Source organism: Ictidomys tridecemlineatus, chromosome 5 (assembly GCF_052094955.1).
Source record: "Ictidomys tridecemlineatus isolate mIctTri1 chromosome 5, mIctTri1.hap1, whole genome shotgun sequence".
In the NCBI taxonomy this organism is placed as follows: domain Eukaryota; kingdom Metazoa; phylum Chordata; class Mammalia; order Rodentia; family Sciuridae; genus Ictidomys; species Ictidomys tridecemlineatus.
In genome coordinates, this window is record NC_135481.1 from 180,594,720 (window position 1) to 180,620,351 (window position 25,632).

Genomic DNA, 25,632 nt, shown 5'->3' on the forward strand with positions numbered 1-25,632 from the left:
CTGGTTATATAGGGAGGGAGACTGAGACCTTTGGGCGTTTACCTTGGATTTCTTTACCCTATGACAGTAATAAAGAGGCCCATTTGATATTTGAACAAGCTATTGACTCACGCCTCACAGGCACAGTGTTTGTGTATTCCTCAGGGCATACATAGTCACATAGCTGTCTCTAAAACAGGTTTTCAAGGTTTCAGGGTATTTAAATATCAAAATGCTATTTGGTTATGTTACTAGTAAACAAGTTTTCTTAGAAAAACCCTGTGTTTCCCAGAACATTAATGAAAGAAAGTCTTCCCGCCTTTAAATGCAGTGCCTTGCGCTTACATTTTTTTATACTTGGGGAAAGTGCTTGTTATAATCTTCTCCAGCATCAGCATCAGATGATTCAGAGTGGGTGCTGGACCTAGATCCTGATTTCCCTTATTAGCCACGTGACTATGGGCCATAGTCCCTTCACTTATCTGGCTCCTGTTTTCTCTTTGGAGAACCCAACTCACAGGAATAGGATTACACTGAAGACCAAATGTGATGATAATGCTGAATTGTGAAAATCCAGATGGCCATGTTTTGCAGCTGGTGATTGTGTTAAAACCACTCATGGATATTTAAAACTTACAGATTTCTACACTGCAACCCCACTGTCTCAGTCTCAGTCATGTTGTCTTGGTCTGCATTGGTGTAGTTAGAAGAGTTCCACATGTGTTTCTGATGTACCACCCTCGCTAAGATCCACTGGTCTCTAGAAATGTAACCCTCTTGTTACCTGTCCTAGTTCTGCAGACTGATGTAAAACTCCATTTTTGGTTGCCATCACTATAAAAGCTCTTCCTCCAGCGATGCTGATGCCCCTACCCCAGAGCTCACCTCTCCTGCCTACTTTTAAGGCCCCTTAACCTGGCCCGGGATAGCCTTTTCCTTTCTCAATTTTGAAACCTTTTGACCTTTGTAAACAATTTGATAACTTACCCATCCCCTGCTCTGCAAAGATCAAAAGGTTTTACCCTCTGCTGGCTCACACTCCAGCAGACATGACCCTTGTCTTCCTTCTGTGTTTCTGATTGAACACGGCCTTCAGGAGACCCCTGCCTGTCCATGGAGCCTTCTCCCTTTTTAGAATTGAAAGGAAATTTTTATGTTGTAGATTTAAAAATTCGGAATTGAGACCTATAGATATCAAGTGCCTTGTCTAAACCCAGACCTCAGCTCTAGCCCTAGAGCTGGAAGTGAAGCCCCTGCCCCAGCGCGTCCTCCTGCATCCTTTCCATGGTGGTGCTCTGCCCCAGCCCATGCAGCCCTCTTTTCTGAAAACCAGCCTCTTCATTTTTTTCCCTTATGTTTTTTGGTGGGAGCTCATCGATCTGGGTTCCATTGTGTACCCCTAACATGTGACACTCACCTCAATGGAGCATTGCAGCACCTGGGAAAATTTCATGTTTTGTGTGCTAATTTTCTTCCTGCCAAATATCCATGAATTCCATATGAAGGCCTGGGTCTCTGTCTTCTCCTCGATGTTCCAAAAATGTGGCTTCTAGTCAGGAGCTCCAGTATCACCTGGAGTCCTTAGTATTCAGCATATGTGTTAGTCTTGGAGCTTGGCTTCTAGTCAGGAGCTCCAGTATCACCTGGAGTCCATAATATTCAGCATATGTGTTAGTCTTGTGTCCCCCCAGAACCTGTATCTTCAAGGCTGGGAGTGGAGCCCAGCATTTTGTACTTTACCAAGCCCTTCTGTTGACAGGGATTTGAGCTGAAGCATGAGAGCCAAGGTTCTAGAGTGCTTATGTCTAGATTGCTGGGTAAAAACCTTGTTCTTTGATCATCCCATATTATTCAGTAATCCTTGAGTAATTCTTAAGTGACACATTGGTGACAGGCATTTTAGTCTTGGATATCTCCTTTTTACTGGTAGCTAAGCTCTCAGTATATAGAGATATTCATGGATGTTTTTTCATCCACCAAATGAAACCTCACTAATTTTTTCTAATGAGGATAAAGCCCATTGCACATGATTGCACTAAATGGATTAGTAGGTAAGCAGATCACGAGTGGGAGTGATAACTGCGTCACAGCACTTTTTAAAATGGGGAATACAAACTTAGTAGGATATTATATGCTGTTGAAAATGGCACCAACCCAGAAAGTTTTTTTCTTTTTTAAAGAAACAAAATTAAGATTCCCAATTTATTTTCATGTTAAATCATGCTCCAGAAGCAGTTGTAGTATTCAGCATATGTGTTAATGACTTGAGAACTACATGTACAACTGGTTGATGCAGAAGTCCTTTGCCTCTGATGACCAGAGGTGGTGATTTTGCAGGGCCCAATCTGCTTCGACAGTTGTACGGAGCTGTAGATGTGTCTGAACTTGCCCCATGTGTTCCAGGTACCAGAGGTGAACTGCAGATATAACCTACAGCTTCTGACTGCAGGTGGTAGCATAATTGTTTTGTACTTTCCAAAAAAGCAGCAGTTCCCAAAAAGGTGAAGTTTAATTTTATTCAAGACTAGTACATGCTGAGTACAGACCTATGCTTGATTCAGTAATTACTCTGACAGCTGAAAGATTTAGGATCACCAGGCTTCTGGATAAAGAGAGCCCTACACGCTCCAAGTCCCACTGGTTAGCTTTGCAAAAACCAAGAGTCTGTACCTGCCACGTTCATTCTCCTTTCTCCTGGTTTTGAAGAAATGCTTTTGTAACTTGGCAGTTTGGTGTTGTAATATCTGGCTGAGATTTAAACAGAAATAAAGTTTTCTTGATAAATTCATGGCTAGACATGAAAGAAAGGGTAGACTCCTTCCTTCCTGGCTGGTCTAGATTCTTTTATTTCTTACTACTAGATTAAAATGTGGTTGTCATCCTCACCATTTCTAGAAGTTTTCCCCGTATGATAATGAGTTTTACGTATTAACTGCCCTCTGTGTGCACAATATTTCTCTGGATCTTGACATACGTATTTCTAATCCTCACAAATAGCTCTTCCAAGAGCATGAAGCTGTCCCCAGTTTACAGATAAGAAGGAATCCCAGAGAGGGGGAATACCTCACCCAACCTCATGGAAGTAGATGGGAGAGCCAGTGAGAGCTGGGCCTGGTGTGGTCACTTGGCTTCTCTGGAGGGGCAATGCTTCCCAGCTGGTGCAATGCTCAGGTTCTAAAGCACTGAGAGCTCAGTGTGGGGAGCCGTGGGGCCTCATCATTTTGTTTCCCTGATTAGGTTTCTCTTTCATGCCAGGTTTTCAACCAGAGGGCTTGTATCATAAGAAAAAAGTGGTGAATTGGGCGTAGTGGTGCACACCTGTAATTCCAACAGCTGGGGGTGCAGGAGGAGGCTGGCTGAGGCAGGAGGATCACGAATTCAAAGCCAGCCTCAGCAACATAGCAATACCCTGTCTTCAAATAAAAAATTAAAAAGGGCTGGGTATGTGTCTCAGTGGTTAAGTGCCCCTAGGTCCAGTTCCTGGTACCAGAAGAAAGAGCACTGAGGTTGCAGCTCAGTGGCGGAGCACTTATCTAGCATATATTAGGCACTGGGTTTGATCCTTAGCACCACATAAAAATAAACAAATAAAATAAAGTCAGGCATTCGGTCCATCTACAACAACAACAAAAAAATTTAAAAAAAGTTGATGAATATTTTGGTTTTTAAAATGTTATTTTGGGTAAATCATGAACTCCTTATATGATCAGACCACACAGCTGAAGCTGGCGGTGTCCTGGGCAACTAGGAATCCTCAGCAGAGGGCAGCTCAGCCTTGAGTGCCTCTTATGTATGTGCCATTTCACTTAATGCAGCCACCTCATAAAGAAGATCTTAGAGCCCCAGAAAAATTAGGTTAGAGAGTCGGGGCTATTCAGCTGAGACCACGTAACAGGTGACCATAAGAGCATTTTAGGGTCTAGTCACTTGAAGAGCTTACGGTATATACTATCTGTTGGGTCTTTCATCTTTTATCTTATTTAATGCTCATAGAAATTCTCTTAAAGAAATGTTATTTTTAATTTCCATTTTTCAGATTAGGAAACAGACCAGGAAATGTTGCTTGGGTCATAGATTCCCACTCATGGTGCTTTTAGTACTCAGTAATTTTGTTTTTAAAGTGCCTCCATGCCAAAAAATACCTAGCATTCTGTTTATTAAGTAGTTAGGCCCAAATAATTTAACATATATGCATAATCTAATAGTTCAGTAACTATTTGAAAAAAGAACACACATAAATTGAAAGAAATGTTTTATTTCATTCTGTGTGAGTGTGTGTGTGTGTGTGTGTGTGTGTGTTGTATAAGAACACAATACATGTATTCATTTATTTAATGTGGCGCTGAGGATCAAACCCAGTGTTTCACACGTGCTAGGCAAGTGCTCTACACAGAGCTCCAACCCCAGCCCCTTATTTCATTCTTGTTTGCCACAGTTGCTAAATGGCTGAGTGTGTGCCTTTTGGGTACTGCACAGCCTTCTAGATCTTGTCATCAGGTTGACTACCACCACCCTTGTTCCTGTTCCTTGCTGATTTTCACACAGTTCTTTTTTCAACTTCCAAAATCTAGTTCCATTAAGGTACAATGTCATAAGAAATGTATTTCACGCTAGTAGTTAGTGCAGTGCTCAGTAGATGTCATGAGTTACCATGTTTTTCTTGAAAACTGAAAAATACCCCCATGTGAATTCAACATGGCACCCCATCTACCTGAGCACACAGTTTGTGAACTGTAGACTTTGTGGCACATAAATGGTGGCACATTTGTGAGTAAATTCAGGTGTATATCAGATCCACCTCTCTCTTTCTTTCTTTTTGACTGTACTACTTAATAACATTAATTTGAATTCAGTGTAATATTTTTAAATGCTCTAATAGAGGGCAAGGTTCACATTGTTGGCTGTTGTGTTTAATTCTGTGCCTTGCATGCAGCAGGTGCCCAATAAATGTTTATTGAAAGGAAGAGAGAAACCCTAACTCAGAGATAGGAGTTTATAAAGTCAAATGAAGGATGGGAAGCACTCAGCAGTCATCACAGATAGGCTGTTGCTGTGGTGGCCTGCATCTTCAGGCTTCTTCAAGTCAACTGCATCTTGCTCAAAGAACACTGGCCCTTGAAAAGTTGCGTATAAGTTGGTGTGGCTAAAACCAGTTAAAATATAGTCGCAGTGCTAGGGATTTAAATAATTTGAGTGATCTTTTAGCAAATCCTTGATTCTAATGGAGATTCTCACTCCTTGGCTTTTCACCTTAGTGTTTTGATTTTTATAAAACCATTTTTCTTTTTTCTTTTTTTTTTAAATAGAGAGTGAGAGAGAGAGGGGAGAGAGAGAGAGAGAGAGAATTTTTAATATTTATTTTTCAGTTCTCGGCGGACACAACATCTTTGTTGGTATGTGGTGCTGAGGATCGAACCTGGGTCGCACGCATACCAGGCCAGCGCGCTACCGCTTGAGCCACATCCCCAGCCCTAAAACCATTTTTCTTAAACTGAAACACCACAGAATGTATTTAAGCCCTAGCTATTATACAAATTTTTTGAAAGAGGGCCTCCAGCTTGCCCAGGGAGCATCCCGTTCAGTCAGAACATATAAGACTTTGCACTTAACAGATCTTTTAACTTACGCTGGGTCAGACCTGGTCATCCTTCTGCAACCCTGTGGGGTACACTTCGGCTCAACAAGGATAACGTGCATAGAAAACTGAAATGGTGCTGGGTGATGCTTTATTAGGTGCCACTCTTCCTTCCTAAGTACAAAATCAATGTCCAAACATAACTGTAAGTGGTGTGAAGGTGATGGAAGTGTTAACTCCAAGATAAACACTTCCTCTGTCCTTTGCAGGTACAGAAATTTCAAAAAGCCTGGATACATAGCAAAGGCTGCTGCTGATTAACAGTCACTGTCTAATGTGCTGCATTTTAAGGATCATAGATACCATAAATAAAAACATAGCCATGAGCTTGCTGCTCTCTGCACCTTTATCCAAGGGCCATTGTTAATGGGAAAGTATCTAAGTCTCACTATTACTGAGGCAACCATGTGGATAGCCATCAAAGACAGTCAGTGTGGTAGATGTGTCCCTTCTGAATCTCCAAGTAGCAGAGCACTCAGCAGGGAAAGAATTGTGGGTAGTAATTTCGGTGTTAAAATATTAACACATTTTTGCATATTTAATGTGGTTTCCTTTTTAAATAGTAGGCAGATTATGGCATACAAGCAGATAGGTTTATGATTCAAATTAAATTCCAAGCATTAAAAAAATCCAAAAGGAACTACTTTGTTATAAATACATTCAGCTAATCTAAACAAGAAATTGCTTTCTTTTCAACTTCTGTGATCATGTATCAGCTAATTTACAACCTAATTTTCTGGTTCTAACTTGTGAATGACACTTCATGGGCTTTAGTCTTAAAAGTTCAAAACTTTCTTGTGGTTTATCTTAGACATGTATAGTCTCTGGACTCAAAATGAAGGGTCTGGGAAGGCTTCAAGAGGAGGTGACATTCAGGCCTTTGCAGTAGGGGTGGAGAGTCATTGTGTCTGTCCACTGTGTGCTGTTCAGCACGTGGGTCTGGGCTCTGGAGAGCAGAGGCAGACTTTTACCCTTAACCTGCCTTTTCCCTAACTCCTGCTTCTCTCTAATGTGTGAAAAATTTGTCCTGGGAAAGGAAGCAAGACCCCTTAATGGTTTTCTCATTTCTCCTATTTCCCCACAGGCAAAGATGCCTTTCGATGCCAACAAGCTTTACTGCAGTGAAGTGCTGGCCATATTGCTGCAGGACAATGACGGTGAGGCTCCCTCTCAGTATTGATATTCTGTTAGGATAGGAGCCAGGCTTGTTTCAGATCATGACAGCAAGCTCTCTTGCCTTTGGCATCCCCTGGCTTCCCCTCTCGCTCTCTCTGCAGCTTTTGTACTCTGTCAAGCTGTATTGATTTTGTTTGCTGATGTATCAGTGTTAGACGGCTGTAAAATCTGACAGTTAGCTTCATTTTTTTTTCTTCCTCTATTTTTTTCCCCTTTTAGAAAACAGGGAATTGCTTGGGGAGCTGGATGGAATCGATGTGCTTCTTCAGCAGTTATCCGTGAGTAATTCTTATGCTTCCTGTCTGCCATGAAGATACATGGCCTACTTTAAATGGGAGGCGGAGCTGGAAATTGCTAGATGGAGTAAGCCGTGGTTCAAAACACGTGGGTCGTGTTGGCAGGTTGGAGGTCACCGTGCTGGCATGGGGTTTGCCTCCTTTTCTTGGTCATTCGTTTTTCTGACCAGGCATCACTGGGATCTTGGTCCAGCCTTTCCCCACCTCTGATAACGAGATTGCCGGTCCAGAGGAGATGAGCTTCCTATTTCACATAGGTTCTTGGACCAAGAATATCACATGATTTTCACTTGAACCATTCCCACGATTATTCACCTCCTTTCCTGTCAGTCTGCCATTAAGACATTCATTTAGGAAAGAGGTCACCGAGGATGATAGGGGCACTGGAGGCTGGAGTGAGAAATCAGAAGCTGCCATTTGCTCACTGAAAGAAATGAAAATGCAGTTGAAATGCTAGTCTGCTGGCATTCTGAAAGCACTGTTAAGATTTCTCCTAACAAATCTCATCTGTGTTATTCCAAAAACAGGACTGAAAATAGATCATTTGGATAAAATCTTAAGAGTGTTGGGAGTGTCTGAGATGTCAGTTTGCATACAGCTTCTATCTTGGTGCCAGCAGCCTGAGTGGCTTGGCCTACACCCCAAAAATAGAGCTTTCAAATATGAATCTGTTACTCCCTTTCCTGCAAGATTATCGATCATCTTGTAGTTGACTGTACATACATACACTGCTGGAAGGCTCTCCTCTTAACATGCCCTACAACTCTGACAAAGACAAAACTCTGAGCCCTTCCCCTGACTTGAGCACCGGCTATTGTATGAAGCCGTTCTATGAAGCAGTTCCGAAGCCCTGTTAAGGAAACTTCCTTACATTAAGCCAGGATTTGCCCCACTGGGTTGCAGCTTTTTAAGAGGGGGGAAAGCTTGATATGGTCGGGTTGTGCCACTAGAGAGTTTGAGGGAAGTGAACAAAGTTGTTTCTATTATATTTCAGTGAATGGGTCTTGGGGTTTTGTTTTCTTTCCTTTTCTTTAAAAAAAAAATCCTTAGAACCTGAGAGTCACTCATGGATCCAGTGTTGTGTTTTTGCATGAACTGGCATCCATGTATTTTAATACCAATGAATCAGAAAGGTCTATTTTTCCAAAATGGAAACTGATGAAATTTAGTATGGTAAATTTGTGTCCTCAGTGGTGGGGTTATTGTGATGGCAGGCGTTGGAAGTTGGTGGGTGGTGTGTGATGAAAAGACATTCCCTTAGGACTTTGTGATTTCTGCTGTCTTTGCTTGACAGGTGTTTAAAAGACACAATCCCAGCACAGCCGAGGAGCAGGAGATGATGGAGAATCTGTTTGACTCACTGTGTTCCTGCCTGATGCTCAGTTCCAATCGTGAACGTTTCCTGAAGGGCGAGGGCCTTCAGCTGATGAATCTCATGCTCCGGTACGATTCTGATCTCCTAACTCTCCCAACTGTTTTACCAACTCCTGAATCTAAAAACTTGTATCTGTGGTTTTTTAATGCCCTCGAGTTTCCCCTCTGTACAGAACTGTCTTCAGGTATGGGTGAGTTTGGACAATCCTGATAGAGCAGATGAATGAATGGATTTTGGTCTGTTGACGCCCTGTTGTGTCAGGTGGTAAGATGACCCCTGCATTGAAGGGTGATTTATATTTTGTGCCTTCCCTTACTGTGTTGGTTTTGGAAAAATCTAGCCATTAATTTCTAAACATTTCTTTTGTTCATTCTAAGCTTAGTCCCATTTTTTTAATATCCCACATAGACCTATCTATGCCATGTTGGTTTTATTTTTGTTATTGACAACAAGTCATTCATATTTTCATTTATACATTTAATAATGGGTTGCATGTGTGCTGTGTCAAAGCATAGAAGTATGAAAACTTTTGTAGGACAACTCTAGAATTTTTGTTTGTAATACTTTCCTTGTATATTTTATTATGTATGCCCAAATTCCTTAAAGAGGATATCATACTAGTTTCTCAGTAATTTTCTAAAGTTGGAAACAAAAGAGGAAGATCATTTACATTGATAATTCTTTTCAAGACCACTAAGAAGGAGAGTAGAGAACAGAAGGGATGGCAATAAGAAGAGTGTTGTTCAGGGTCAAGGACAGTTTCTTAAGTTGAGAGACACTGAAGCATGTCTGAATGGTTGAATGCTCTCTAATCATTGTAGAGTTATTTTTTAAAAATTGAGCCAGAGTCTGCCATCTTGAAACTTCCATTCATATACAGTGAAAAGTCTGTTGAAATTTGTTTTCAGTTTGATGTATATTAAATATATATATATATATATTTAATTAATGCTATACATTAAATATAATTTAGACTATAGACATGCAAGCTTGGTTAAAATATTGATAAGGTACTATGTTAAGGGTCAGGCTTACATGGAAATAAAAAGGTCAGGATTTCTGTTTGCAGAAGCTAAAAAGACAGTTCTGTCACCCATACAAAGACTGTCTTTGGGTATATATTTTCTTTTGCTGTTTTTCTTTCTTGGTTTTAAGCCTGCCACACATAGAATTTCCTGTAGTATTTCTTACAAACAACCTGCTGTTTCCCATACCTTGACGTTATATTCAGGAGAGTTCAGTAACTACTTAATGGACTCTAAGGGAGTTTGTATTCTGTTGGTGATTTGAGATTTATTTATAACAAACTTGACAATGACCATTTTGTGTTTAAAATTATTTTATGACTATTGAGATGTGTTTTTAAAATTTCTTCTCTGTAAAAGACTTGTGAAGGGTTGGAGGAATTCTTTTGCCCAGCACATTCCAGACTTCAGATTGATTGAAAATCTTCCTTCGAGAAAAGCTTTTAAAAATGAATTCTTTTTCAATGGGCAGACAGGAATATAGGAAATTAACCAGAGGCCTTTACTGTTCTGCTGATGCATCCTACCTTTGCTCTCTTGAGTGCTGTGTTTGTTTACTTGCTTAACCCTTCTAATTGCCTGTCCTTTTGTTGAAATGACCCACCTTCTCTCAAGCAAATAGCATATATAGAAGATGCTTTTGGCTTTTTTGGTCTTCTAACCTTAAAACTACACTCTTCAGGGACTTTCCCATAAGCTTCTTAAAGGTCTGAACTGCCAATGTCTTTGGATGGTTGAGTGCAAACATGAAGTGATGTATTTCTGTAGCATATGGCTTGGTAATGTGTAGCAGTGGGGAGTTGAATAAATAACCAGAAATATGGATTATTCAAACAGGAATGCTGAGATTCTGGGAGGCTAATTAAAGAAGAATCCAAAAGACATAGAAACTGTACCTCTCTAGGATCTCGCCTCACTTTTCATTTTTGAATGCTGAAGTTGCAATTAGATCCTCCTTTTGCATTAGTTAGCTATATCAGCAGATTCAGCATTTCCTTTTGTCTCTTTGAAATGCTCTTTGTTCTGCATTGTTTTTCTTCTTCAGAATCCCAACTAAAAAGTTTAATTGAGAGGAGAAGGTTTTTTTTTTTCCTACTATATTTACCCTTCCTTATCTAGTAAGAGCTGCTCTGTGTAGAGGGAGCTCATCCAGTGAAGCTGTAATATTAGAAGGTCAGGAAATCTTCTGTGGTTCCACTGCCCCAAAATACAAAATTTTACTTTGATTTGATCATGGGTCAGGCAGTTGTGAACTGCTAACTGGAGAGGTGGCAGGGTAGTAGAGAGTGAAGAGGGTGCTGTGGAATTGAGGTGAGTGGGGTTTGGAATACAGATTTTTGCTTACTACCTCTGGATATTTGGTGAGTTACTTTAACCTTTCTGACTCACTTTTTCCATTTGAAAATGGGGTGATACTGCTAAGTTTGCAGAGATTTGAGGAAATTGGACAATATAAAATGAGGCAGTCTGCAGCTATTAAAACATTGATAAGGTACTATGTTAACTTTCTGTATTAAGTGTTAGGCTTATATAGAGATGAACAAGACAGGATTCTTGCCCTCAAGAAACTCAAGAATAGTGAAGGCAGCAGATGTTAAATAACCAATATAACTTAATATGGTGACTATCAAGTGGTACAGTTAATTTTGCATGTAGATAGCCTGTGAATTTTTCATTTTTGATTGTTGACAAGGAAAGGTCACAAACAAGATAGTTACATATACACACATGCAGTCTCTTATACGCACACATGCACCCACAAAAAAACACATATATACTACCAATTTAACATTTTTACCAAGTTTATTGAGGCATAATTCATATGCAATGAAATGCCCCCAATTTAAGCTGACAGTTTTAATTTTAACAGACATACTCCTTTGTCTTTATACCACAGACGAAATCACAGAAGAGTACTGTCTAGTAGAAATGTGACGCAAACTAGATATGTAATTCATATTTTCTGTTAGCCACATTGAAGTGGTTAAAACAAACAAAAGGAAGTTAAGTTTATTTCAATTTAATTTAATAATTAGCTCCTAATTATTAGCTCCTCATTTGTATCGGCTACATTTCAAATGCTCCATCGCTATACATGGCTACTGGCTACCATATTGGACACTGCATATATAGATCACTTTAATTATCCCCCAAGTTCCCTTAGATTGCTTTTTGTAATCAGTTCCCACCCATCCATCCCAGCCCCAGGCAACCACTGTCATTCTAGAATTTCATTTAAGTGGAATTATAGGGGAAGTTTTTTCTCTAGCTTATTTTACTCAATAGGCTGTTTTGGAGATTCATTCATTTTGGATCTATCAAATGATTGTTTTCTTTTCATGCTTAGTAGTAGCCCAGTCATCCTTACATTCCAGTCTATCTCTTTATTACCTATTGATGAACATTTTGTGTTGTTTCTAGTATTTTGCATAATAAATAAAGCTGCCATAAGTCTTTGTATAAACGTACTTTCATTCCTCTGGTAAGTGCCTAGGAATAGAATGGGTGGGTCATATTGTAAATGCACATTTATTGTTAGAAACTGTCAAGCTGTTTTCCAAAGTGGTTTTGTGATTGTATATTCCCAGCAGCAAAGTGTCACATTCGGACCAGCAGTATTGTAGGACTTTGATTTGGGCTCTTAAGTGGGTGTGTAATGTGATGGTTTGCAATTCCATTTCCCTAATGACTAATGATGCTGAACATCTTTTCATGTGCATGTGACCTTTCTGAAAAAATCTTGAAGTTTTAAGTGTTCTTTACTCTACATACAAGTCTTTGTTAGCTATATGGTTTGGAAATATTTTCCTCCTTGTCTGAGGCTTGCCTTCTCACCTCTTTTTTTTTTTTCTTCTTTTTTGAAGTTTTTGCATCTTTACACATTTATTTATTATTTTCTTTTCTTTTTTTTATTATTAGTTGTTCAAAACATCACATAGTTCTTGACATATCATATTTCATACATTTGATTCAAGTGGGTTATGAACTCCCATTTTTACCCCGTATACAGATTGCAGAATCACATCGGTTACACATCTACGTTTTTACATATTGCCATACTAGTGTCTGTTGTATTCTGCTGCCTTTCCTATCCTCTACTATCCCCCCGCCCCTCCCCTCCCATCTTCTCTCTCTACCCCATCTACTGTAGTTCATTTCTCTCCCTTGTTTTTTTTTCCCTTCCTCTTATATGTAATTTTGTATAACAATGAGGGTCTCCTTCCATTTCCATGCAATTTCCTTTCTCTCTCCCTTTCCCTCCCACCTCTCATCCCTGTTTAATGTTAACCTTCTTCTCATGCTCTTCCTCCCTGCTCTGTTCTTAGTTGCTCTCCTAATATCAAAGAAGACATTTGGCATTTGTTTTTTAGGGATTGGCTAGCTTCACTTAACATAATCTGCTCTAATGCCATCCATTTCCCTGCAAATGCCATGATTTTGTCATTTTTTAGTGCAGAGTAATACTCCTTTTTGTATAAATGCCACATTTTTTTTATCCATTCATCTATTAAAGGGCATCTAGGTTGGTTCCACAGTCTAGCTATTGTGAATTGTGCTGTTATGAACATCGATTTAGCAGTATCCCTATAGTATGCTCTTTTAAGGTCTTTAGGGAATAGTCCGAGAAGGGAGTAGCTGGGTCCAATGGTGGTTCCATTCCCAGCTTTCCAAGGAATCTCCATACTGCTTTCCAAATTGGCCGCACCGCCTTCTCACCTCTTGGGAGTGTCTTTTAAAGAGCAAAAGTTTTACTTTGAAGTCCAATTAATACATCTTTTCTTTTATAAATAGTTTTTGGTATTATATATCAATTATGTTTATCTAACCCACAATCTAAGAGTGTCTTCTATGTTTCCTTTCGAAGTTTTCAGTTTTAGGTTTTACATTTAGGCCTGTGATCCATTTTAAGGTAAATTTTGTATATGATGTGAAGCATGAAATGAGGTTCGTAGTTTTATTTATACTTATTTTTACATATAGATGGCTGATTCTGGAACCACTTAATGCAATTGCTATCCATGTTTCATTAAATTGTCTTTATAGTTCTTGTCAGAAACCAATTTATCATATATATGTGGGTTTATTTCTGTGCTTTCACTTCTGTTCCTTTCATCCTGTGTCTTTTTGCCAGAGGCATACTATCTTGATGATTCTGACTACAAAGCTACAAGTTTAGTTTTGATACCAGATAGAATAAGTCCTCTGACTTTTGGTCTTTTTCAAAATGGTTGAAACTATTCTAGTTCCTTAGTTCCTTTGCCTTTTCTTATAAAATTCAAAGTCAGACTGTCAAAAACCCTGCTGGGATTTTGTACAAAAACCCTGCTGGGATTTTGATTGGATTGGGCTGAATCTGTGTCATTTGGGGGAGAATGAACATCTTGCAATGAGTTTTCCAATCCATGTACATGGTACATCTCTCCATTTATGTAGGTCTTTGATTTCTTTCATCAGTGTTCTAATTTTTCTTGGCAATTTATTGTTTTATATGTTCCTAGACATTTTTCAATTTCTTGTAGATTTGCAAGTTCATTAGTATAAATTTTTCTTGTATTATTATCATTCTTTTTGATTTTCTGTACTTTATGTCCCTTTTATATTTTCTTTTTTCTTTTTTTGTATTTAAATGTATCTACTTTTCTCTTCATTCACACTTTTCAGAAGTGATTGGATTTTTTTCTGTTGTTTTTTTTGTTTTTTAGGGGTCTTATTTTTGTAGAGAACTAGTTCTTAATCTGTTTATGTATCTGTCAAAATATAGCTGGCAAATAAAAATAGCATATTCTTGTGATCCACAGTGTTTATATTTTGATTTAACCTTTTGTATATTTCTGTATTTTTTGCATCCTTAGGAATTTTTAAATTTTTTCTAGATTCTTTTCATTTACAGTATTGTCCTTTTCCTAAATTTCTGAGTTAAATGCTTAATGCTCTTAAAAATAATTCTATTCTTTAAAAACAAAAACAAGCCAGGCGCAGGGGCACATGCCTGTAATCCCAGTGGCTCAGGAGGCTGAGGTAGTAGGATTGTGAGTTCAAAGCCAGCCTCAGCAAAAGCAAGGCGCTAAGCAACTCAGTGAGACCTCGTCTCTAAATAAAATACAACATTGAGCCAGAGATGTGGCTCAGTGGTTCAGTGTCTGAGTTTAATCCCCAGTACCCCCAAAAATTAAAAAAAAAAATAATAATGACATTCAGCCTATGGCAGTAGCAGATGCCTATAATCCCAGTGACTTAATAGACCAAGGCAGAAGGATCACAAGTTCAAGGTCAACCTCAGCAACTTAGTGAGACCCTGCCTCAAAATTAAAAAGTAGTAAAGTAACCTGGGTTCAATCCCCAGGACCAAATAAATAATTTTTAAAAAGTGTTTAAGGTTAAAATTTTTCACTTTACATTGCTTAGCTTTATCACATATGTCCAAATTCAAGTTGCTTTTTCTTATTACAGTAACAGAAAAAATAGTCCAAAATGTTTACTTTTCTTAGTTTGGGATTGTTTATTTTTAATGGCCTCGTACATGGCAAGTTTTTAAAAATAGCCTGAACATTTGAATAAAATTTGTTTCTGGGGTATAAAATGCTATGATTATTTCCTAAATCAGCTTTATAAATATAGCCAGATTTTGTCTTTTTAGCTATTTTGTTCTTTCTCTCACTATAATTGTGGATTTTCTCACTATTTCTTTTCTAATTTTTTTGTGTTCGTTATGTTCTAATTTGCTCAGCAAATAATGCTGTTTGTTTATCTTAATCTTGATTTGCATGTTTTGTCAATGTGTCTCCTTGCTGTATGTGGATTCTTTTGTAATTTTATATTTATCTATTTTTTTCCTTTTCATCATTTTGTCCTTATTTTATCATGTCATTTTGTTATGTGTAACTCTTATGAAAAACTGAGGAAGTACTCATTTAGTCTAGCGTAAGTTCAGGTCTTGCAATGAACTTGACCTATTTGTTTTTATTGTAGTGACTCCATGATTCGCCCTCTTCCTGTCTATTTTATTTTGATAGTTTCATTAAAGTTTTTATTTTGTTTTGTCTTTTCTTTTTTCACTTTTTCATTATTTTCCTTTGTAGATTTTTCCTATTAATGATTAGCTTTACTTTTTTTTTTTAATTCTGCTTGTTATCTTTGCTTTGAACATTTGATATGGTACCATGTCTCCTTTCCCCTTTCCATACCTTTCCATTCTGTTCTCTAAACCAAACTGTCTTAGCTCTCTTAACACCATTGTTTTTTTCTGGGAGACTGCCCCTGGATATTGAGCCTTAAAGGTCTCTCAGCAGCCTTCTGTCCCTGTCACCTCTCCCAGCTCTGTCCCCAGCTGTCTTCAATGTGGGGGTTAAATTCTAGCAGCCATTGCTCATCTTTGCCCGCACACTTACCACCCGGTGTGGTCACGGCTGTGCTCCAGATCTCCAGCTGTACCCTAGGACCTTTGAAAGCAGAGCCAGGGCTTTCTCTTTGCCTCTCTGGTGCCCAGCAACAAATACACACATTGGGCTTCCTGTAAATCTGATGAATGAGAAAAATCTGAAAAACATCTTTGTTTTTTAGAATTATTGATTCATACAATTTCTGGCAAATCCCATAGATAGACCCAGGAAAGAACATCTCATTAAAAGCTTTGAGGTGAGAACTCAGTCTCTTGTTTGGAGATATTGAGTCCTGTTTTTTCTTATTCAGAGCAAAAAAAGGGCCATTAAGTGGTTGTGAACCTGATCCTCAAGGCTCAGGAAGGCCTGGATGGGAGGCCCCTGTAGTCCTGGGCTTGTGGCCATTTAGCCTGTGCCCACGGGGTTCAGAGCAGAGGCCAGCATAGGTGTCCACACTGTGTAGTCTTTGGGTATTTAAACTCTCCTCTTCGTTCCTCATAGGTATGGCAGGGGTACATTTTGTGTTTTGAGTTCTTATAACCTTTCAACTCAAGGCGCACAGAGGCCCCCACACAGGTTCCTTTCCTCTCGGCTTTTATTTTCTGGGTCTGAGCACTAGCACCTCCCTACCCTCATCTCCCAGGCCTTTCTCCTCTGTGCACCGCCACCCTGGGATGAGTTGACTTGTCAGGTAACTTTTTCTCATTCCTGTTGAGTGTCTGGATTTTGCAGTGCTTGACAGAATCAATAAGAAAAGACCATTTTTTGTTTTGCTTTGTTTTTCTCTCTGCCAAAGAACAAATGAAGACATCTTGTAGAAGAAGAAAAGATTGTTGAGGTGATATTTAAAAGTGAAATCCATGCTGTGATAAAAGCTGCAGGTAGCCATCCTGGAGTATAGACCGACCCTCCCCGCCCCCCTTGCCAACACACACACCCATATACTCAAAGAAAAGGAAAGAAAAACTTTAGAAAGAAAGCAAGAAAAAGGAATTTCTCATTTGTTCAACCTAGTGTTTTATTTATTTTTTTCTTTTTAGTTGCCCATAACAATAGAATGTATTTTGACATATCCTATATACATGGAGTAGAATTTCCCATTCTTGCGTCACCCTAGCCTTTTATAAGGAAAGGAACACTGCCGCGAGATGGAAGGTCAGAGCCTCTCGGGCAGGGGAGAACCAGTCCCCTCAGAGAAGACACTGGCCGTGTGTGTGCCGGGCAGCTCGGCCTCGTTCTTTCAGTGTGATAGTTAAGAAGGGACAGAGAAGCTGTTTGGAAGGTCTTCAGTGAGCAGCAGTAGAGTTAAGATAGGAACATGAGCCAGGTGGTATTTTTATAGTTAGGGATGGTTGAAGGGAAAATAAAATTCAGGGAAGACACAATTAATTTTGCAGTTTAGCAAAGTGATCGGATTCAGAGGTTCCACTGTACAGAATAAGGCTAAATTATACTTACCGGGGGGTGGCCATTTTAGAATTTGCAGGAAATGAGGATGGTGCTATTAACAGTGCCCTGCGTGGAGACTGGTTTGCCATTTCCACGTTCTTGGTGACAGATGTCTCTCTTTGGTAAGATGGTTGCTGCAAATAGAAGATTCCAGTATCTCAGGTTTAATTTTAGCCCAAATCATCTGCTTCTTGTCACCACAGAGCACTTTCTAACAGTATGTCCTTGTATCAGAATAGTTCCGGGCTCTTTAAGAAGCAGCAAAGCCAGTGGGAGACAGAAGAATTACGTTGTCAGTTTCCTTGAAAATGTTGACATGAAGCTTATTACTTCTGTTGTAAAACCCAGTTGCAGTTAGAAATAGAAGAGACCACCATGATCCCAAGGGATGTGTACAAATGCAACCTTGGGTCGTGAAGCAGAAATGCAGTGAACCCATCTTGGTTATTAACTGTAAAAGCAAAAGAGAATAACACACAGTCACGTCCTTTCCAGGAACCAGCAGTGTTTTCACTGGTCTGGAAGGTTTTTCAATAAGATTTTCCTTAATCCAAAGAAAAGTTTCTCTAATAAAGAAAACAAAAATCAAAAACAATGACATGCCATCTGCAAAGAAAGTCTGCAGGCCCACATCTGGGTTGTGGGTTGTGACAAAGCAGGCAGGTCGATGGGCCAGCATGCAGCGCTCTGTGGTCATATTCCCTAGTTTTTTGACTTGTTCTACATTAGTTTTGTTCCTAGTGAAAATCTGAAAGTCCAAACTGTTCTGCGTTTTTATTCTTGAGGTCCTATAAGATTTTCAAGAGCCAGAGTCTTCCAGCCCCTAGTCTCTTCCGGGTTTCAAGTGCAAAAGCTGAGGAAGGGTGCAGACCTTTAAGGAGTCACCTGGGCTTCCAGGCTGCGCACAGTTCTTATTTGTGGTCTAACGACAACATTGCCTTCCCCACAAGCTGAAGATTACAGTTCTTTCTTAGATGGATAATAGTAGTTTGCACCTGTTCTCTAGGAACCCGAAAAATGCTTCAAAGGCACAAAGTAATCCTTCCAACATCCCCCAAGGCTGATGTTACTCCTTCATAAATGGGAAAGTGCTGGAGAAGGTGGTGGAGAAGGCAGATGAGCTGAATCAAGATTACCTGGCAGGAAATGGTATACAACCTGTCTGAGCCCTCCAACCGACTTGCTAGCTGTTCATCATCCCAGTGTAGTTGAGTTGCACACCTCTGCAGTGTACAATCTGATGAGTTTTGCAGTATGTACATACCCTCACTGGCAGCATGGCAATGAATGTATTTATCACACCCAAAATGTTTCCCTGTGCTTCTTTGTAATCTGTAACTCCTCTGCCTCATTGTCTCCAGGCAACTATTGATTTGCTTTCTGTTCATTTTATTTTAGTTTGCATTTGTAGAATTTTATACATATACAATCATATGGTACCCCCCCCCTTGGTCTGGTCAATTTGATTCACTGTAATTATTTGAGATTCATCCATGTTGTCATCAGTAGTTTGTTTCTTTCTCATGGCTGAGTAGTATTCCACTATATAGACATATCATTCCACTATACAGACATATCTTGATGGACATTTGAGTTTCTAGTTTTTGCTCTTGAGAATAAAGCCTGCAATAAATATTCATGCCCAAATCTTTTGGGCAAACATGTTTTTCACTGCTCTTGTGTGGATAGGAACTGAACAGCTGGGTCACATGATATGTACATGGTCAGCTTGCTAAGGCTTTGCCAAACTGTTTGCAAATTGATTGTACTGTTTTTTAATTCCACAACAGTGCTTCAGAATTCAGTTGCTCTACATTCTTGCTAATACTTGGTGTGGTCAGTCTTTCATTTTAGCAGTGACTGTGGGTGGGTAGGGATCGTCTTCTGGTTTGGATTTGTTTTCCCCTTGTGACTAAGGGTGTCTGGTGTCTTCATGTGCTAATTTGTCATCCATGTATCTTTTTTGGTGGTGTCTGTTCAAATCATTTGTCCATTTGGTGATAGGCGGTTGTTTATCCTATTACTGGATTGTCATGGTTCTTTCCATATCGTAGATACAGTCTTCAGATAAATGCTTTACAAATATTTTCTCTTAAGTTCATGGCTTGCCTTTTCATTTTCAGAATAGATTCTTTTTTTTTTTTTTTAAGTTCATGTCTTTTATTATCTCAAATACATTACTTGTCTTCTGGTTTGTTGAAGCAGTAAGTCAGACAACACTTGCCACAATAGTGTCTGTCAAAGTGGCTGGTCATAAAAACTCCAGCAGCATATTCATCTGAAGGGCACTCACGGTGAAGGCAGCTAATTTTGCCATTTTCATCCACCTTATAATATTTCAGGACAGCCAACTTAACCTTCTTTCTCCTAGGCTTATTCTTCTTGGGAGTGGTGTAAGACGACGTCTTCCTTTTCTTAGCACCACCACAAAGCCTCAGCACAAGATGAAGGGTGGCCTCCTTCTGAATGTTGTAGTCCATCTTCCAGTTGCTTACCAGCAAAGATCAGTCTCTGCTGATCAGGAGGAATCCTTCCTTATCCTGGATCTTGGCCTTTACATTTTCTATAGGGTCCGAGGTTCAACCTCGAGCGTAATAGTCTTCCCACCACAGATGGCGGATCAGAAAGCCAGAATAGATTCTTGGAAATTTTTAAATTCTGATGAAGTTGAATTTATTTATTGGTTTGTTCCAGTAATCTTTTTCTGTTTGAGAAAATTGAACTGTTTACATCTTTTAAGGAATTTGTTCAGGTGGTCTGTTGCCGCATTTAGGGCAGAAAGTTGCTCGTGACTTAGAATCTGGAGTGGTGCGCTCTCTCTTATTCCTGATGTTTGTCATTTGTGCCTTTTTCTTTTTGCCCTTGATCAGTGTGGCTGGAGGTCTGTCGGATTTCACTGATTCCTTGGGGACCAGTGTCCATTTCTCGATGTTTCCTGCTACTTTGCTGTTTTCTATCACTATGGGTTTTGCTCTGGTCTTCATTATTTATGTTCTTTTGATTTGGGGGTTTAATTTTCTGTTCATTTTCCTGATTTCACAAGACGGGAATTTGAAATTATTAACTTGAAGGCTTTTATATTTTCTAATACAGTTTCTCTGCTATAAATTTCCCTGTGATTGCCACTTTACCTGGGTTAATTCATTTTGATATGTTGTATTCTCATTTTCATTTAGTTTGAAATACTTTATTTTAATTTCATCTTTTGAGTTATTTAAAAGTATATTGTTTAGTTTCCAAATATTTGAGGATTTTATTTTTGCTTCCATACCATTGTGATCAGAGAACATACTTGGTGTGATTTGAGCCCTTGTAAATTAATGAAGACTTCTTTTTGGCCTAGAATGTAGGTAGGTAGACGTGTTTATGTGTGTGCTGCTTGGATGGAATATTTTATACATGTTGAGTAGGTTCATTTGGTGAGTAGGTTCATTTGGTGATCATGTTGTTCAGATTTTATATCTACTTATGAGAGGGGCGTTGAAACCCCTGACTAATTGGGGGTATTTCTGCTTCTCCTATAAATTCTATCAACTTTTACTTCATGTATTTTGAAGTCATTGCAGGTGCATAAATATTTTGGATGATACGTTCTCTCGTCTATTTGACCTTTTGTTGGTATGGAGTGACTTTTTTCATCCCTGGTAAGGCCCTTTCATCAGAAGTCTACTTTGTTTCATGCTAATGTCACCCCACGGCTTTCTCTTAATAACATGGTGCATCTTTTACCATCCGTTTTCATCTTACTCGTGACAACCCCTTCTTCTTTGCCCTCTTCCCTGCCCTGCCACGTTCATATACTTCAGCCCTAACACTCCCCTCCACCAAAGTGATTGATTATATTTGGAGGCAGGGCCCCAAGGAGATGGTCAAGCTTCAATAAGGCATGGGGTGGGCCCTGCTGCAGCAGGACTGGTGTCCCTAAGCAGGTGGAGAGATGCCAGAACTGCCTGCACACAGCGCTGAGCCTCGCCACATGACTTCCAGTCCTGCTCCTGGTTTAGTGCCGTGGTTGGTGCACCTTTCACTCCAGCATGTGTTACGCATCCTACTGGGCACTGTTTGTTCTCTTTAGGCAATCACTTACCTTTTAAAGAAGAAGAAAGTCTTTCATTTTACCTGCACATCTTCCATTGCCTGCTCTCCATTGCTTTGTGCAGGTATCTGTCTGGCTTCCATCCCCTCTGCCAAGTGGCTTTCTCCAAGATCCTGCGGTGCTGCCTCCTGTCGGCTCCTGCATGTCTGAAAAGGTGTTTGCCCACCTCTCCTCAGGTGTGGGTGGACAGAGTGTTTTCTTTGAGTGCCTCTGGGCTGGCTTGGCTCTCAGCAGGAACTCTACTATGTGTGTTTCTCTGTGTGTTGTTTGCCGCCCCACTTTTTCTGTTTTTAAGATTTTATCATTAGTTTTGAATAGTTTGATCATGATGTGCCTTGGTAGAGTTTTCTCCATGTCTCTTATGTTGAGGGTCTTAGAATTTCTTAAGACTATGCCCTTATAGTATTTATCAAAGGTGGAAATTTTGGGGGTTGACATTTTTCTTATGTTTTCTTTGTCCCCATCTGCCTACCTACAGGGCCTTTAATTACATATATATATATATATATATACACACACACACACACATAATTTATGCATACAAAATAGTTATATTTTCTAACTACATGTACTTATAAATCATCATATAATCGTATATTATGAAATATGACTCCATGTCTGTTAGGCGGTTTGCAGTTGTCCAGCCGTAGCTTCCTGAGGGTCGGTGTCAGTCTTTTTCTTTCTGAGTCTCGTCTTGGGCAGCTGCTGCCTGTTGTTGCATTGTCAGACTCACTCTTTTCCTTCTTCGGGATGCAACCTGTAGTTAATTGCCACTGTGTTTTTTTTCTTTACCAGACCTTGTCTTTTCCTTCCTGTGGTTCCGTTCATCTTTACAGTCAATGTGCTGAAGATTTTCTCTACTTCCATTTTACATTCAAAACATAGTTATAAGAATTGTTTTAATGTCCTCATCTTTTAATTTTGTCATCTGTTATTGTTACTAATGATTTTCTCCTCTTTATGGCTCATATTTTTCTGCTTTTCAGAGTGCTCTGGTAATATTTATTGAGATTCAAATATTGTAAATTTTACCTTGTTAGCCCCCGTTTCTTTCTTTCTCTCTCTTTAGGTAATCATACATATACATATATATTTAAATCTCTGTTGTAGGATATTAAGGTCTTGGAAATAGTTTGTCTCTTTGGGGGCCTAATTTTCAACTCTGTTGGGCAAGATCAGACTCATCTATAGTCTGGCTAATTTTGTCTCATTACTGAACTAGAGCTTTTTGAGGGCTCCTCCTGGCGCCCTGTGAATTTCTAAGATTTTTGTATGTAACCAGGGGGACTATGCATTAGTTAACCTTTTGGTTGCTGGGACAAAATACCTGACAAAATCAACTTAGAAAATGAAAGATTTATTTTAGCTCCAAGCTTCAAAGAAGGTTTCAGTTCATGGTCGGCTGCGTCCTTGTTTCTGGACCTGTAACGAGGCAGAGGGCAGCATGGTGGTTATGTAGAGGGTAGCAAAGCTGTTACCTCTTGATAGCCAGGAAACAGAGGCTGGGTCGGGGGCAGATTGAAGGAGCCGGAGACAAGATGTGCCCTTCCAGGGCACACCCCCAGTGACCTACTTCTTCCAAGAGGCCCTACCTACTTCTTGCAGTTTCCACTACTTCTCCCTAATGCCATCAAGTTATTTATCAATGGGTTATTTCACTAATGAGATCAGAGCCCTCACCATCCAGTCACTTCCCAAAAGCCCCACCTCTGACCACTGCTGCATTGGGAACTAAGCCTTCAACACGAGAGACCTTGGGAGGACATGCCAGATCCAGGTCACAACAGTAGAAACTATTTCTGGTTCTCTGTAAGCTCTAGGGATTGTTTCCCTCTCCCTCCAGGTGGTTCCTTTCTGCAAACCTGGTTGGTGTCCTCACCTGTGTGTGCTAGTCGCACTCCGGACGGGAAGGCCCTGCGCACCTCTCTGAAGCTCTGTACTCTGGTACCCTGCCTTGGGAACTCTGGCGGCATTGGTCTCCCAGACTCCCATCTCTGTCTCCTCTGGTCTGAGCCTGTTCTCGCCGTGCCCAGCTGGACCCATTGCAGCATTACCCTCCCAGAGTTCCCTGTCCCCAGCTGCCTGCTGTCAGGTGTCTGAAAACCATTGTTCTGTATCCTTTCTCCATTTTTTCTCCCTGCCTTATTACCAGAAGGGAGAGAATAGTGTAAATTCAGTCTCTGTCATTGCCATTTTAACCTGGAGTGGAAGTTCAGTAGTATATTATACTTTTTTCTACATTTTCTTATTCTTTATTGCTAGTAGATACTAATGCAGTTAACCTAAAAGTATTTTTCTTAAACACTGAGCAACTTTTCAGTATTGTGGATTTTATCAGTCAGGTTTTGTTGAAGCAACAACCCCCAAATCTCAAGGACTTTCAATGACAAATGTTTATTTTTTACTCTTGGTACATTCATCACCTGCCACCAGAAGCTCTGTGTTCCACCTGATTTATTTGGGGACTTAGGCTGAAGGAGCAGTGCTTCTTGGGACATGCCTCTCATCGGGCAGAGAGACTGCATGATGCAGTAAGCCTTCCAGCTCTTTCTCTGAGGATGCCTGTGGGCAGCTTTGTGTTGGCTGTGGAAGGTCACGTGGCCAAGCCCGAAGTCTGGTGGGAGGAGCTATGTTGAGTGGTGCTGCCCGGGCTCACAGAGCCTGGTGAGGACTGATTGGCAACTCTCCCCAGCCAACATTTAGTGCGTTATGTCAGTAACATGAAATTGGCTGTGATTATTGCTTTGGTTTGGATGAGTGACCCCAAAGGTCTGGATGTTAAAGGTCTGATCCTCAGGGTGGCACTGATTAGCAGTGACGGGACCTTAGGTGAGGAGACCTAATGGAAAGTCCTTGGGTGCATACCCTTGAAAGAAATTATGGGATCCGGCCTCTTCCTCTTGCTTCCTGGCTTGTAGATATAACTGGCTTCACTCTTCCACATGCTTCTCACCGTTGCCATCAGCACCTCTACCAGAGACCCCCAAATGGAGCCTCTTGATCATGGATTGGAACCTCCAAAACCATGAGCTAATTAACCTTTCTTCTTATAAGTTACTTGCCTCAAGTGTTTCATTATAATGACAGAAAACTGATTAATACAGTCATATTGATCCCATTGTCTTAATTCATACAAGTCCTAGGTTCTGTAATCTTTTATTTTGGAAGCTTTAATGGAACTGAACCTTAACATGTACATTATAAAACAAACAAAAATGATCTCATGCCATCATCCAATTTCATGCCAAGATTAATTTATGATTCACAGTATTCTTTAAAGAATGCCTATCACTTTATTGCTTTATTTTTTTTTTTAATTCCTCAAGCTCCTTTGGCCCAAGAGGGAAAGGACTTTATCTCTCCCACTTGCCCTCCAGAAAATTTCCTCTAGGGTTCCATTCTTCTTCGGTTTTTTTTTTTTTTTTTGGTACCCTTCATGGTAATCTTATACTTCATTACAACTCATAGATTTAATGACTCTTCTGCACTTTCTGCCATTGCTGACTTCCTTCCTGGACTCGAGACAGTTCATTCCTAGCTGGACATCAGTGCCATGTCCAAAGGCTTCTTGGCTCAGTGGGAACTCGGCCCTTTCCGTCCCTGCCTGCTGTTACTTTGCTTTTCTCTCCACCTCTAGCATTGTTTCCCTTTTCTGCTGCCTCACCCCTGCTGTCCAGGACACTGGCAGATCAGTTCTTCAACACAGAACCAACAGGCTCCGTGTGCTGCCGCTGCTCGCCTGCTCTTCATGTTCTAGCAGTTTCGTGTACCTCTTCCCTGAGTGATCCATGCTACTCACGTCCTTGCATATGCAGTTGCTTCCTTCTGCTTGAAGCACCTTTTCCCTCTTCACCTGACTGAGGAAGACACCCACTGACGCTCAGTTCAGGCCTCATCTCCTTTGTGACGGCAGACAGCCAGCCCTCCTTCCTGCGTGTCCCACCAACTCTGTATAAAGGCCCTGTGTGGGACTCGGCTTTTCCCATCTGCCCATTTTCGGTATGTCTGTGTGCCCTGTGAGCCAGACTCCCCAGAAGCAATGAGCTGTGCCCTGTCTCTGCATCCTTGACATAATGTCTCACACCTGTCAGGTAAGTCATAAATGTTTGATAGAACAAATGAGCTAAGAAAATCATACTCAGAATCCATGTTCTTTGCACAAGTGTTTTTGTGTAATAAAGAAGAATAAGCTAATTAAAACTACAGCAAGAAACGTTTTGC

The 25,632-nt window shown here is 40.1% G+C and overlaps 1 protein-coding gene and 1 pseudogene across 2 annotated transcripts in view; one reads left to right on the plus strand and one right to left on the minus strand.

The window, feature by feature from the left end:
• Ctnnbl1 (catenin beta like 1) overlaps positions 1–25,632 on the plus strand; it is a 154,374-nt gene that overhangs the window by 65,717 nt on the left and 63,025 nt on the right. For both annotated transcript variants that reach the window (XM_078051765.1, XM_005329851.4), the window contains exons 8-10: positions 6,699–6,771; positions 7,010–7,068; positions 8,381–8,529. In XM_078051765.1, coding sequence (XP_077907891.1) covers positions 6,699–6,771; positions 7,010–7,068; positions 8,381–8,529 — 281 coding nt within the window. The remainder of the gene's footprint in view (positions 1–6,698; positions 6,772–7,009; positions 7,069–8,380; positions 8,530–25,632) is intronic.
• LOC101956769 (ubiquitin-ribosomal protein eS31 fusion protein pseudogene) lies at positions 19,445–21,449 on the minus strand (annotated as a pseudogene).